At 33.6% G+C, this 14,377-nt stretch overlaps 4 protein-coding genes across 4 annotated transcripts; 2 read left to right on the forward strand and 2 right to left on the reverse strand.

The window, feature by feature from the left end:
* Positions 1-584: 584 nt before the first annotated feature.
* Positions 585-1,232, reverse strand: LOC6648220 (NPC intracellular cholesterol transporter 2 homolog a). The gene is made up of 2 exons (XM_002070682.2): positions 1,142-1,232; positions 585-1,079 (listed from the first exon to the last, which is right to left on the reverse strand). Exons 1-2 carry the CDS (start codon positions 1,230-1,232, stop codon positions 652-654), a joined length of 519 nt encoding a protein of 172 aa, XP_002070718.1. The 3' UTR covers positions 585-651.
* Positions 1,233-2,024: 792 nt separating this feature from the next.
* On the forward strand, positions 2,025-10,867 carry LOC6648219. Its single transcript, XM_002070681.2, has 6 exons — positions 2,025-2,094; positions 3,170-3,277; positions 3,356-3,635; positions 10,074-10,162; positions 10,246-10,359; positions 10,430-10,867. The coding sequence occupies exons 1-6, from the start codon at positions 2,025-2,027 to the stop codon at positions 10,720-10,722; spliced, it is 954 nt and encodes a 317-aa protein (XP_002070717.2). The 3' UTR covers positions 10,723-10,867.
* Positions 4,277-5,013, reverse strand: LOC6648218 (NPC intracellular cholesterol transporter 2 homolog a). Its single transcript, XM_002070680.3, has 2 exons — positions 4,917-5,013; positions 4,277-4,852 (listed from the first exon to the last, which is right to left on the reverse strand). Exons 1-2 carry the CDS (start codon positions 5,005-5,007, stop codon positions 4,425-4,427), a joined length of 519 nt encoding a protein of 172 aa, XP_002070716.1. The 5' UTR covers positions 5,008-5,013; the 3' UTR covers positions 4,277-4,424.
* Positions 10,868-12,091: 1,224 nt separating the features above from the next.
* LOC6647521 lies at positions 12,092-12,758 on the forward strand. Its single transcript, XM_002070678.2, has 2 exons — positions 12,092-12,202; positions 12,264-12,758. Exons 1-2 carry the CDS (start codon positions 12,092-12,094, stop codon positions 12,756-12,758), a joined length of 606 nt encoding a protein of 201 aa, XP_002070714.2.
* The last annotated feature ends 1,619 nt before the right edge of the window (positions 12,759-14,377 follow it).

The raw sequence follows: 14,377 nt of genomic DNA on the forward strand, positions 1-14,377 counted from the left end.
TCTAAGAAAATTTTAAATGCCAGTAAATATTTATACAATTCTATTACCTCGCTTTTTCTACGTATTTATAAAGAAATTAGGTTGAAATTTATACAAATAGTTTGAAAAGATTATAAAACTGAGGACCTGAAGCAAACACAAAAAGAAAAAAGTAATCCAAAGACAAATTTGGAAAGAATCTGCTTAAAGTTTTATTTTTACAGTGTATGTGTTTTTGCCCAATCTGATAGCTACTATTTCAACTCATTGATAACTGGGTACACATTTCTTCTTCTTCTTCTTAACAATACAATTGGCTGCATGTCCCAACAGGTGTGTTAGGTCTGTCTATAATCATACATATTTATAACGTCGTAAACCACTTGAACTGGACAGGACAATTTGTCGTACAATCGATCAATAATTGAATATGAGCCAACCGATTGAGAAACTAAGCGATTTTTTATGGCCAATGCACTTGAAAACGCGCAAATCAAATCTAATAAAATGCCCATCTCAACAAAGTTTCTAGTAATAAACATGAAATAACAAACTAATAGTTAAATTTCTTACTAAAATATTTTTAATATAATAAAATTTGCTATTCAAAAATCATCTATCACAGTAATCAATGCGAATCTAGCTAATTAGTTTAGGTAATTCATCTATAATTTAGTTGAGATAGTTAAGCTCATAGACTTTTGTGCCTCCAGAATTCTTAACAACCTTGATGTCGCATACAAAACACGTGGCCGTCTCTCCATCTTGATCGGCCAAATAAATTTCTATTTTCACTCCAATCTCAGGATATTCACCAATGGGAAAAGTAAACAAATAAGTCACATCTTCGGTTGGGTAGAGAGGACAATAGGCTCCATACATGAGATTGGGACAGACAGCAGCCACCTCGGGCGGCAGTTCATAGGGCACTGTAATAATGCCCAAAGTGGTGGCCTTCACCAAGGTAGTAAGCTTGGTTATGTATTTATCGACGGCAAAATCGATTTCAAACTTCTGAGTTGTTCCTTTGACAACAAGACACGGTGGCGTTACGCATCCATGAACACGGACCTCCAGCGGAAATGGTTTACTCCCAGAGCCTTAAAGAGAAATATTTGATTAATTTTGAATGCCGTTTTTTATGGTATCCTTTAGAACTTACATTGTTTCACTTCAGTTGCGGGATTTACGTTTTCAGCACAAGCGCCGATGATAAGGCAAAGGCCAAGGTAAATTTTAAAGTCGATTTTCATATTGTGTTATAGTACTTGCTCTTTGATTTTATGAATGTGGTAGACTAGCTATGTTGCCAACATTTATATAGCATATGCTAAGAGAGTATTAACGGCGATTTCGAGTGATTTTTGCTTTTTTTTTTGCTAAGTTGGTTAATCTTATCGGCCCAACCGACACCAAATTTCATTTGTCGAACGGAAAGTAACCTCACTGGTCATCGAAAGCAATGCTTGCCAAATTGTCTCTCAAAGTTTGAGAAGCATTACAACTTGAACACGCCCACATTATTGCTCAAACATCCAATAAAATAATAATTTATAATTAAAGAGCACTCAACAACCTACTTGATATTGTAGTATATCATCCATTATCGATTATCAAGTGCTCAATTGAAATCTTTATCAATGAGCTTTACAGCTAAGCCATCCTTTAAGAGGACACCTGTTGACCAAACATTCAAATGGGGGCATTTCTTGGCCGGCATAGTTTTCAAAACAGATAGGCAAAACCTTATCTCACACATATTTAGATTGGCTTTAGTAGGCAAAGTAAACTTGAAAAGCTTTTGCCACTTTTGACATTATCACTTTTCCGTTGAACCGCTCTTAAAAAAAATATGCTAGTTGTTAGTTTGAAATTTGATTTCCTTGCGTAAATTAAATATCATAATCTCTGGCTTTTAAAACGTTTTCCATATAAATTGATTTACGTGTAGGGGCTTTTGATACCGAATATGAATATTTAAACATCGCCACTATCCGTAATAGTTTCATTCACTTCTACAAAGCGTTTGTGAAAGCATTGACAAAATGTTGTTAATCTATTTGTTTGTGTCCTTAGTTGGATTTGCTGCAGTCAATTCTACTAAAGTTCAACAATGTAAGTCAACTGAATTAAGTTAAAATCGAAAGAGAAAATGAGTTGACAGAAATCTTAACAATTACATTGACTTACTTACTTCTACTAAGAGCTTCGAGAAATCTCCACTCCAACTTATATAAACTTTGTAAGAGATTTAATAAAGTGTGTGTAATAAAATACGAGATTTAAAGTGATTAAATTTTGATGATGTTAAAGGTTTCAGTTTGAGAATATAAAGTTCGAGAATGTAAAATGCAAAACGAAATAGTTAAAATTTCTAAGAAATCTTTAGAATTTTGAAAAATTTAAATTGCGACTATAATTTGAGACTTAAATCCTATCCTATCTCTAAAGTTAGATCGAACTGCACATGGTGTGCGAATTTTATTATAATCGGTTAAGTGGTTTAGGAGTCCATTGTGACACGAGATTTATATATATTAAGATGTGTTTAGTGACATAAACAATTTACGTATGTAATGTTTACAATATTTGACAACGGTTTTAAATTTGAAGCTTTATTATCGATACCCAAAGAATCTGTCTAGGCGCAATCATCAGTTTACATCAGTAAAAATTGCATTGCAGACTTAAATTATTAATATCTTACAATTTAAAGATAGACTTAATAAAGCTTGCTTAAAACCCATAAAATTGTCTCTAAATTGTAGAGATTTGGTACTGACTTTTCATCATACCTCTATCTGCACACTTATTTCTTAAACGATAGTCCTTTAGAATGAAATAGTATGCAATTTTTGGGCTTACTCATGGACCATTAATAAACTCTGAACTCACATATTTCCACCACAACCTCAGTACAACCTCTCATATCCTATATCTGCTCAGAGTCATCTATAAGTATAAAATATTAATCCTGCCCTATTTATCTCTTAGATTTAATGATTTTTAGTCGATTTGTCTGTTTTCTTTTTTACTGCTTGTTATACAAAATATGTATATTATATATTATACGGCTTATTATACAAAAGCTGTAAATCCCCAAACCTCGTCATTAGTCTAAAATTAAGACTTTACTTTAACAAATGTTTACAATGAGATGAATATATTAAAAATATCTATCGAATTTTAGGCAATGGAATACCCCTACCTCTGAGTGTCGCAGTAGAGAACTGCGAAGAGCCGCCATGTACAGTGTATAAGGGCACCACAACTATTATGGAGGTTCTATTCTTGGGCAGTAAGTTTATCTATTTAACCCTTATTTAATAATTGAATTATTTTATGATTTCGTTTGAAAACTTGAAACTTATTTCAGCCAAGAACGACATAAAAAGGATCACAGCAAAAGCCACTGCCAGGGTTTTTGGTATGAATATTCCGTATCAACTAGCCGATGAGATATCCGATGTGTGTGCCAATCTAATGTACGAAGCCATTTGTCCCATATACAAGGATGAAGATGTTACCTACAAAATGAATTTCTATGCAGATCCTTTATTTCCTGACATTACAGCTGATGTCACGACCATATTGTACGATGAGGAAGATGAACCAATAACTTGCTTCATTTGCAGTTTTAAGGTTCGCAAGCCAATATAAATGGCGGGGATTTGCGTCTAATTTGATTTGGCGCCATAATTTATAAAGTTTTAATCCAAATAATAAAGTTTAAATTCTAAAGATGATAGGCAATGTTTACCTCTACTACGTCATGGTTTCCAATGCACTCATGCAGACTTGGCCATTGATAATCGAATTGTATCGCTGATATGACGTTGCAATTTGCACCTAAACTGATTAATTAATTTGATTAACATTGTGGCCACGATAATCTTTTATTGATCAGCAGCAAGCCAAAGAAATTGTCCATATGGTCAGTTGGTTCAGATGGCGAATTTCTTATCACCTTCAATTTAAGTGCAAACAAACACTTGAAAAAATCGTTGCGAATAATATTTTTGCGTCTGATTTGCTAACATTGGCTGACCTCCTTTCACCAACACAATTTAATGGGTAATTTCTTACAGTGCATTATGTTTGCCATAATCTAAGAGAAATCTGATAACCGAGTACGTTTTTTCCTGCATTTGCCAACAGGTGGGTTAGGTGCGTCTAATAGCCATTATCAGGCATTAGGACTTTTAAATAATTAATTGATTTACCAAAGCATTATTTCCCAAACTTTTTATGGCTTATGAACTTAAAAACGAGCAAATAAAATTCGCCAAATTGCTTGTTCTATAATTGGAATATGAAAGCAAATATCAGATAACTATATTTAAAATAATGTTTAGTTTTTTGTTGATTAAATTACGCTTTATATAACAGATTTCATTTAAAAAAAAAATGTATATCACAGTAAATTATAAATAGAATATTTAACTTTAGTTGAGATAATTGAGCTCATAGACTTTCGTCCCTCCGGTATTCTTAACGACCTTGATGTCACACACAAAACAAGTGGCCGTATCTCCATCTTGATCCACCAAATAAATTTCTATTTTCACTCCAATCTCAGGATAATCACCAATGGGAAAACTAAACAAATAAGTCACATCTTCGGTTGGATAGAGAGGACAATAGGCTCCATACATGAGATTGGGGCAGACAGCAGACACCTCGGGCGGCAGGTCATAGGGCACTGTAATAATGCCCAAAGTGGTGGCCTTCACCAAGGCAGTGAGTTGAGTAATATATTTGTCCACGGCAAAATCGATTTCGAAGTCCTGTGTAGATCCCTTGACAATATTGCATGGCGGAGTGACACAACCATGAACACGGACCTCTAGCGGAAATGGTTTACTGCCCGAGCCTATTTGAAAAGGACATATATATTTGTAAATAATAATATTGGAATGATTATCCTTAAAACTTACATTGTTTCACATCAGTGGCTGGATTTGCATTTTCAGCTTGAATCATGGCAATTAGGCAAAGGCCAAGGCAAATTAAAATGTTGACTTTCATCTTGTGTTTCAGTTCTTGTTCTTTCAAATAACTATTATGACTGACTAGCTAAGTTAGCAGCATTTATATAGCTGAGTCTAAGAGAGCCATTTAGTTCATATTGAGTAAAGTTTCCCAGGCTTCATATCTTATCGGCAAGAAACCTGGCAATTTGTGATTTGTTGAGCACCGCAATCATTGGAAATTGAGTGAGTTAATTTAGACTGGAATACAAATATTAATGGCAATTTTCTGTTGGAATAATTAACAATAAATTAACAAATTTATAAAGTATTTTTGGAAAATTTGTAGTGCGAATCCAAAAAATATATTTACTAAAATTTGTGGCAAAAATTGTTAGCACAATGAAAAAAAGAACCACAAAGGCTATGCCAAAAATAAATCTTTGAGCACTCAACTGACAGTCACTAAGCTCAAAATGCGAAAAAAAAGAAGAAGAGAAAAGTGAAACCCACAGACATTTGTGCGTCGACCAAAGCCATTGTCAATATGTGAAACTGGCTAAAAGTAAGCTTGAAAATATAATTTTTCCTTCCCCCAAAATATTTTAGAAAGGTAAGCCAGAGAGATGTGTTTGAAAACTTTATGAAACTAGTTAGACTGACGATTATATTCTTTTTCGAGACAGATTTAAAAATGGAAGACATCAAGAAAATTTCCCAAAAACAATATTCAAAAAACCTATTAACATCCAAATGATTAGAATAGAAATCTTAATTATTAAAAACGTCTGTTAAGAAGTATTCCAGAGTCAAATATTCTAAGAATCATTTTAAAACCAAATTCTTAAAAAAGAATTTTACTATCGAATGATCCTAGACGCATCGTTCATAAACATAATTTTTAGGTAAAGATAGAGAAGAAATTTCAATCTCAATTAGTTCCAAAGCAACCCTCTTTCATTTTTTGTTGTTGCATAACCAACGAGGGTGGCAACTTGGGATGTTGCACAGCATGAGATTTCCATGACATGCTTTTGAACTTGCTTCCTGTCTGCCTCTTGGCCGTATCCCTTGCCTGGGCCCCAGAGACGAATGTCACATGCTGCAGAGTTGTAATTGTTGTGACATTATTTAATATGTCAAAGCAATGGGAAAAATTCTACACAAAAAAGAAATAGAAGAAAACAGGAAACACGAGAAAAGGAAAACCTCAATGTGCTTGTGTGTGTGTGTCTTTTTACTTAAGGCTTTTACAAAAAAGGGAACCGCAATATTTGATTAGCATCACCATCGATGAGACCTTTCATTGATTTCCTACATATATGGGATTCTACTTATTTTCAGTGTCATTTAATACAATTATCTGATCCGGAAAATCGAACGAATCGAGCAACACGTAAGAAACAACATACTTTTACTGCAAGACATTTCCGTTTTAACCCCATCCAAAACATTTCCGTTGGCACTTTGCCGGAGAAAAAGAAATTTTACATATGTGAAAGCTTATCTCACATATTCCCCAATGCATTATAAGCTTAACTTTGATGTGCCTTTTGAATTCGATAATACGGAAAATGGAAATGGATGTGCTTGGGATAAAAATAGAAAACATTTTTTGCTTATGAATATTAAATATGTGAAATATTTCAACTAGTTTTCTCCCGCCCTCCTAAGAATCTGGCATAATACTCTCCCTTCTCTTAGCGAAAACCTGTCAACAAACTCAATTAATTTGTCAAATCAATGCCAACGTCAAAGGCCAACAATTTGTCACGCCAGTTATTTGTGTTCTCTCCATGCTGGTTGTCCTTTTGTGGGTCCTGGCTTCAATTTCAGTTTGATTTTTGTTTGCTTGTATGTAATCTAATATGAGCAGGCATTGTGTCTCAATTAGTTGACATTTTCTTTCTCGTGTTGTTAATTTTTCATTAAATTTTGTTTCTCCACTCATTAGATATGGTTTACGAGGGTATATTAGTGTGTCTAAGGACTAGAATCGTTCTGTAATATATGTATGTAGGAAGTTAAAGCAAGAAAGAGTTGACTCGAAGTTCAGAAAAGACTGAACTGGAGGGATTTTGAAAAGTATTTTCAAGCATATTCCTAGACTATTCCCGTGTAAGGTAAGAAGGAGAGTATAAATACAAGGTATTACATAGCCTACAAGACAATTTAAGCTCACAAAATTTGTCACTTATTTCGGTGTGGGCAACATGTGTTGTCAATTAATATAGGAATTCACAATTTACCCACCCTCTCAACAGGTGTTTGGGTGTGTGTTTGTATGATTATCAAACAAAAACTCCCTTTATCAGGGTAACTTTACTTCAAGGCTTTCGCTTTCGTTTCTCTTATTCTCTTCCTGGTTAGTTTGAACTATCGACGTGCATTCAAGTGTTAGTTTTTTAACAATCTAGTTGTCGGTCAACTGACCAACTGGCCTTGAGACAATTTTTTTTGTAGCTCATTCAATGATTTTCACCTGCAGCCCAGTTGAATACACTTTGATGTGGTATTTGCACAACCAATTTGCATATGCCGTCATGCAAAAATTATTAAATTTTTCCAGCCAACGAACGTAAGACCTTTCCCCTCACTCAAAAGTCTGTTAATTAATTTACATCAACCCTCCGATTGAAGGATTCTGGCTGGCAGCAGGCCTTAGCTCTGTAATTAAATGAATGCAAAATTCATGTTAGCCAAAATCACAAAAAACATGCGTTTCAACAAAATTTTCTTCCTTTCGAGTCACCTGACGTGTTGGCATTTTCTAACGCAATTTCCCTTTGGACTTTTCAAGTGAAAAATAGCTCGCATCTTATTTGCATAGGGTTAGAACATACATTTGAGGTGTATTTACAATTAAGTAATGTTACGACGAAACTTCTTGTGGTGCACAATTATGTAGTATGGAGTCCCCCCTATAATTTTTTGTGGATATTCAGGTGCATTGCGCTGAACTTTTAGGTCAAAGTTTGAAAATTACTTGTAGTGTAGATGAAATTTTCATGCTAAGCAATGCGATTTCTATAGAACTTTCAAATTAGACGTTAGCTGGCAGAGGTAATTTCTCAAGAAAAATGTTAAACCATTGATGGGAAACATGTTTTGGATTTTTTATTGAATACACTTTGTAAAAAAAATCACTTGGCTTTAGTTTGAAAGCTGAAAAAATGAAGTACTCAATGGAGGAAAAATAGATAATCTATTTTGATAAAAGGTTTCAATTAAAAACTTTCAAAGAGAGAATAGAAAATGATCAAATAATAAGAGACAAATAAATTATCCTTCTATAGTGGAATGGATAAACCGAGAATAACTAGGAAATACTTCTTATATATTGGCTTGTATAAGAAATATTAATTTTTTTTTCATATTATGTATAATTTTTTCAATATTAGTTTCCTCTTAAAGCGACTATAATGAAACAACAAACGGCCCAAAAGTATTCCAGTATTTAATTAGACTTCCAGCAACAATTTATAATAAAGCATTTAAATTTTTAAATACCGTTAACTACAGGAGATTAGGAAAATACAAATATACATAGATAACCCTACATAATCATTCAAATATATTTAGAAAATTTAGATTTATTAATCTTTTTTAATAAAAATTCCGAAGTAAACCAAAAAAATGTCACAGAAAAGTTTCATCACATTTTTTTCTTTTAGTTAATTATACAAAGTGCAATGCAAATTGAATTCAAGCAATTGAGTGCTTAAAAGTATTTCATCCTTACATTATTTAATCATTATTAAAAAATCAATTTTCCACACACACGCAAACATAAACACTCACGCATACACACACACACACACAAATTAACTTATTTTGGCAAGCTGTGTAAATCGCTTAGCTAATTTGCATTTAAAACAGTTGAATTTATGAAAATATTGATGAAATTTTTGGGTAACAGAACAACAAGGTCGCAAGTGCCTGTCACCCCATTGACTCGGTAGACTCTGTAGACTCTTCTCTTCCAGAGTCAAGTGGGTGTAAGAAATTGTATAAAACTTGCTTCAAATTGCCTATGCATATAAATTGATGTTAATGCGACTGGTAGCTAACAGTCGATCGTGTGCTGTCCGTTGGGGTTGCAGCCCTAAAATATGCAATAGAAATTCTGAACTTGAAGCAAAAAATGTTGCTACCCATAAATCATGGTTAATCGCTTGTTAATTTTATTTTCATTTAGCCCCGGCGTTGATAAGTCAGTGGCAGTTTGGGTTCGTTTGCACCGAATCCAGAACCCAGAAATCTATACCAACAGGTGTTTGGCTATAAACACAAGTACGTACTCATTTAAAAATAAAACGGGGAGTGCGTAATTTGCCTCTAGTTTCTAACAAAAGTTCACTTGCACTGGGATATCATTAACACAGGTTAGCATGATGTGACGTTTAGTTAAATGTACTTATGTACCTCATTACCTTCGGGCTGAGTTAAAAACGGGGGGAAATACATACGTACGTCCATTTAAATATGAAATTAAGTAGTGTTATCAAAAACGTGATGCAATTTAATATTCAATTAAGTTACTTTGTTTACTAGCCGACAGGTTTTAACTATTATAAACTATTGATGATAAATTTACCTATTAAATTGCTTGACCAAGACGATAGGGAAAAGGGAGATAGAAGAAGTGAGCAGTGCTCATAAATATGTAAAGAGAATGAATAAACTCTAGAATCCATAGATTCGACCATCTTTATGTTCCTTCTAATGTTCATATCCAAATATTATAAACAAAAGTACCTATTGAAAGATCTTTATAGAGTTTTCTGTTTACTTTTAATATTCTTTAGCGGAAAATGAATGTGAATTTAAAGGGAAAAGTCTTAATTTACTTAATCTGACTGGTATTTGCTCAATTTTTGGAAATATGTATGTACTTACCTTATCAGGAAATCAATTACTTAGCCAAAATATAAAGATTTCAAGTTAACGTAGCGAGTGCAGAAAAATTTCTTAGTACATTGTTTGTACCAGTTAATCAAAGTGATTAGATTAACACGCTGTTCCGAGTGCAATTGAACGTAGTTCATATGTATTTTTTAGTATAAATATCATAGAATTGCCAGTCAAGAATCACACAATTCAATAAGCTTAAACAGTGAACAGAACTATGGCAAATATGTCGAACATCTATATTCTTTTCATTTTTGGTTTAACGTGGACTTTTGCCCAGGCCAATACACCCATCAGACAATGTGAGTAACTGTTGAAAAGAGAGAAAGAGAGAGAAACGCTAAATTATACTTATCTGTATATTAATGCAATATTTTTTGTTTAGGTGCGGACGAGAATGTGGCCATGCCATTAATGGTACAAATTAACGATTGTGATTCATCTCCCTGTGATTTATTGAAAGATTCGGAGGCCACCATAGCCATTCAATTTGTAGCCCGTAAGTAGCAAAACACTCTACAAATATAAATGACTAAGTTACTAAAACATTGGAACTTTCCTTTTTGCAGACCGCAATAGTATGCGACAGCTGAGTGCTCAAGTTCATCTTACCTCATTGGGTGTCACTATACCCTACGATTTGGAGGCTTCACGTGGAAATGTTTGCTCCAATCTGCTGCATGGTGCCTATTGTCCCTTAGATGCTGGTGAGGATGTTACCTATCAATTGCTTTTGCCCATTGCCACAAGTCAACCGGAAGTGCCCACACGTTTGGAAGTTAAACTTGTCGATGATCAGGAGGGCAACGTAATCGCCTGTTTCTTGGCCGATACACGCATTAAGAAGCCAAATTCAAGTTGAATTCATATTGGATCTAGAATCTATATGGGTTATAAGCTATAACAAACATTGTATCAATGTGTTAGGGGCATTTGTTTTAATGCCAATTGACGATGGCAGCGTTAGTCCGTCTTATGTAAATATTATTTAGCATTTAGAAACACTATTAGCAGTTATAAATAAATAATTACGGTAAACATAATGTATATGTGAATTAATTACGGTGCACGACCAAAAACCTCATATTAAGACTAAGACGGCTTAGGGCGCCCAGAATCGGCTTAATTAAATGACGCAGCAAATTACGCAACATTCATTTTACTAAAAGTGATTAAAAGGATGAGAAGTGGCGCCAACCCAAAGGGAAAGGTAATTTGAGGCGCATTGTTCTTGTTGTTATTGCACACTGCGTGTGGTTTTTCATAAATTTTAAACTTTTCCATCTATGTATGTATGTATTCCCATTTACACGCACATTGCAACCGCATTATATGTATATTGGCACTATATAGCCCTATGGCTTCCTTCCTGCCAACGCCAACGCTAATTGGCTTTTCAACACTTTGGAGCTTCCGTCTGCCTGATTGTGTATATATGTATGTACATATATACATATACACGTTCGATGTTGAAGTCTAATGAATATAAGCCCTGATGGTTGCACATATCCGTCGGTTAGCTAATTGAGTCGTTTGACTAGGTGGTGACATATAACTAAGGGTTACAAATTGGATCCAAACTACCTCTAAAAGCAATGCAAATTCAAATTAATGGACTCCACCCATAGAAAATAAATATGTATAGATGGGTTTGTTCTTTCTATACCATAATGAATTTCAAAAGAACAAACTATTAATTACTAAATTCTGAATTGCTTAAAAAATTATTATTATTCGAATTATTTACTCTTATTTAACTTTGTGATTTAGATCTCGAAAGTATATCGTCGTTTTAAAAATTTATTAAGCATTTTAATTCCATTCCGCCTGGGAAAAAATTCAATAAATAGACTGTTAATTTAAATTAAATTTGGCCCTGTTGTTTTACCTGTCTTACCGCAAATCAAGCAACACAGAAATTCCCGAAAAACGATTGAAAAGGCTTTCGCAGCATCCTATATAAACTTAAAAGGATTTTAACATAATTTATGTTCAATATTTCAATAGTGCCAACACTTTACTACGACTGTCCTCTACGAATGCCAAATCTGGTATAGAATATTCCAAAAAAATCTATTATCCGATTTGCTTATGAGGTTATTAATATGGGAGTATAATCGTAGGTTCATTTATATAAACGATACTTTATTAGAATTATTGCTACCTATTTAATGAAATCATGGTGCAAATATCCATGACTAAACTGCTTTTTATTTTAAATTCACAACACAATGAAGCTTCTACTGTGCGGTTTGTTTGTTTTCCTACTCGAAAACTGTCTATTCCGTGATGCTCAAATGGAGGTGGATGTATTTTTTGATGATGAAGACAAACCTACTAAGGTGGGTAAATAGATAACTAAGTTTTAAATAAACATTTCATCAAATATGGAATTTATTTCTATTAACTCCGCAGAGAGCTGATATCAAAATTCATCACATCAATGCCTTTGGCGAGGGACGTTTTATGAAAGTGAAAACCCACATATATGAGGATCGAACTCATTTCGATATGCATGCCGAACTGTTTAAGCAATTGGGTAGTAACTATCTGATCATGAACATAAGAATGCGTGCCAAGCCAGAAGGCAAAGATTCCTTTGTAAAGTTATTTGAATGGAAAGGATTAGATTTCTGTGGCTTTTTAACCGAATACAATACGAATCCTATGATGCAAAATTTTTTAAAGAAATCTATGCAATTAAGTGATGTCATCGTTTGTCCAGTCCGAGTGGGCAATTATTCTGTTACGAACGTGAGTGTCGTGGATAATGTGCATGCAGAAAATTTTCAAAACGGGACCTATAAATTATTTTTCGAAATTATCGAAGAAACTGGAGAGTCACCCAAATTGTTTGCCTTCCAGGTGACAACAATAATACGCATATTCGATATATAAATGGAGATATATTTATGTACGTATATATATGTATGTATAAATAAACGTTTCATTACAGCAGTATGTAAAATCTGTGTGGTTTTGACTTATTCTATTTTACATAATGTAGAAAGGTCGTATCAAATATTAGGAGAAACTTTGCCATTATCAGTGTGTACATAAAAACGCTACAAAATTCCGAAAAAATAAGATATATTTTTGATCGTATGGGGTATATGTTACCTCTAATGCACTTATAACATTATATAGAAAGCTTCTCCTATGTTCTCTTGCTAAAAAATAGAAACCTGAAAAAAGAAATCTTACCAAGTAGTCAAAATGAAATGGTAAAAAAATTGAACATCTGAAAATCTCCTCACAGGACAATCGGAGCAATTGATTACAGAAGTTTTTATATTTTCTATTCTTTTGAAGGGCGCTGATTTTTCTAACCAAAAAAGGGCATAAATCGTCTGAAGGACTTTCTAGGACTTGATTAATAAGAATCCCAGCCAGGCTTTTGGTTTCATAAAGGTATATTTATATAAATGCATATACAGAAAATTTTCTCCTAGCTGTTGCCTAGAATCTGATTAAAAATATAGCGATATAATCGTAGATTCATTTGTAAAAACGATATTTAATTAGAATTAATGCTACCTATTAGTTGTGTGTGCTTATGATGAAAATATCCATGACTAAACCGTATGCCATTTTAATATCATTACACAATGAAGCTTGTTCTGTGCGGTTTGTTTGTTTTCCTGCTCGAATTTTGTCTATTCCATGAAGGTCAAACAAAGGCAGACGTATTTTTGGATGATGAAGATAAACTTACTAAGGTTGGTACACAAATAAATGAGCTTCGATTTATTCTTAATAAAATATATATTTATTTTCCTCAGAGAGCTGATATTAAAATTCACCACATAAATGCCTATGGCGAGTCGCATTTCATGAGAGTGAAAACTCACATTTACGAGGATCGAACTCATTTCGATGTGCATGTCCAGCTGTTCAAGCAATTGGGTAGCAACTATCTGATCATGAATATTAGAATGCGTGCCCAACCGGAAGGTAGAGACGGTTTTGTAAAGATTTTCGATTGGAGAGGATTGGATTTGTGTGCTTTTTTAACCGAGTACAACACGAATCCTGTATTGCAGCATTATTTCAAAAAATCTCTGGATTTAAATCAAATTGTTGAATGTCCTGTTCGTGTGGCTAATTATTCCGTAACGAATGTGAGCGTTGTGGATAATTTACATGCCGACATCTTTCAAAATGGCACCTACAAATTGTTTTTTGAAATTGTTGAAGAAACTGGAGAATCACCCAAGTTGCTTGCCTTTCAGGTGACTGCAATAGTACGAGTGTTTGATATCTAAAATGGGATGTACTCATATAAATGTTTTAAATAAATGATCTGAAACGATTTGCTACAGTTATTAAATTTGTTTACACGATGAAATGGGTCTAGTTTACACAGAAATTCATTCATATCTTTTAGTTTAGCTGATTGAAAGCCTTAGATTCAGTCCTTCTAAATTAAAATATTTACTTGACTAAGTAAATTTTTCTTCGAGTCGTTTTTTCCGGTTTAGTTAGCTATTTTAAGGCCTATTTAAGGCATTTTCTAA

This window comes from Drosophila willistoni, chromosome 3R (genome assembly GCF_018902025.1).
Source record: "Drosophila willistoni isolate 14030-0811.24 chromosome 3R, UCI_dwil_1.1, whole genome shotgun sequence".
Taxonomy (NCBI): domain Eukaryota; kingdom Metazoa; phylum Arthropoda; class Insecta; order Diptera; family Drosophilidae; genus Drosophila; species Drosophila willistoni.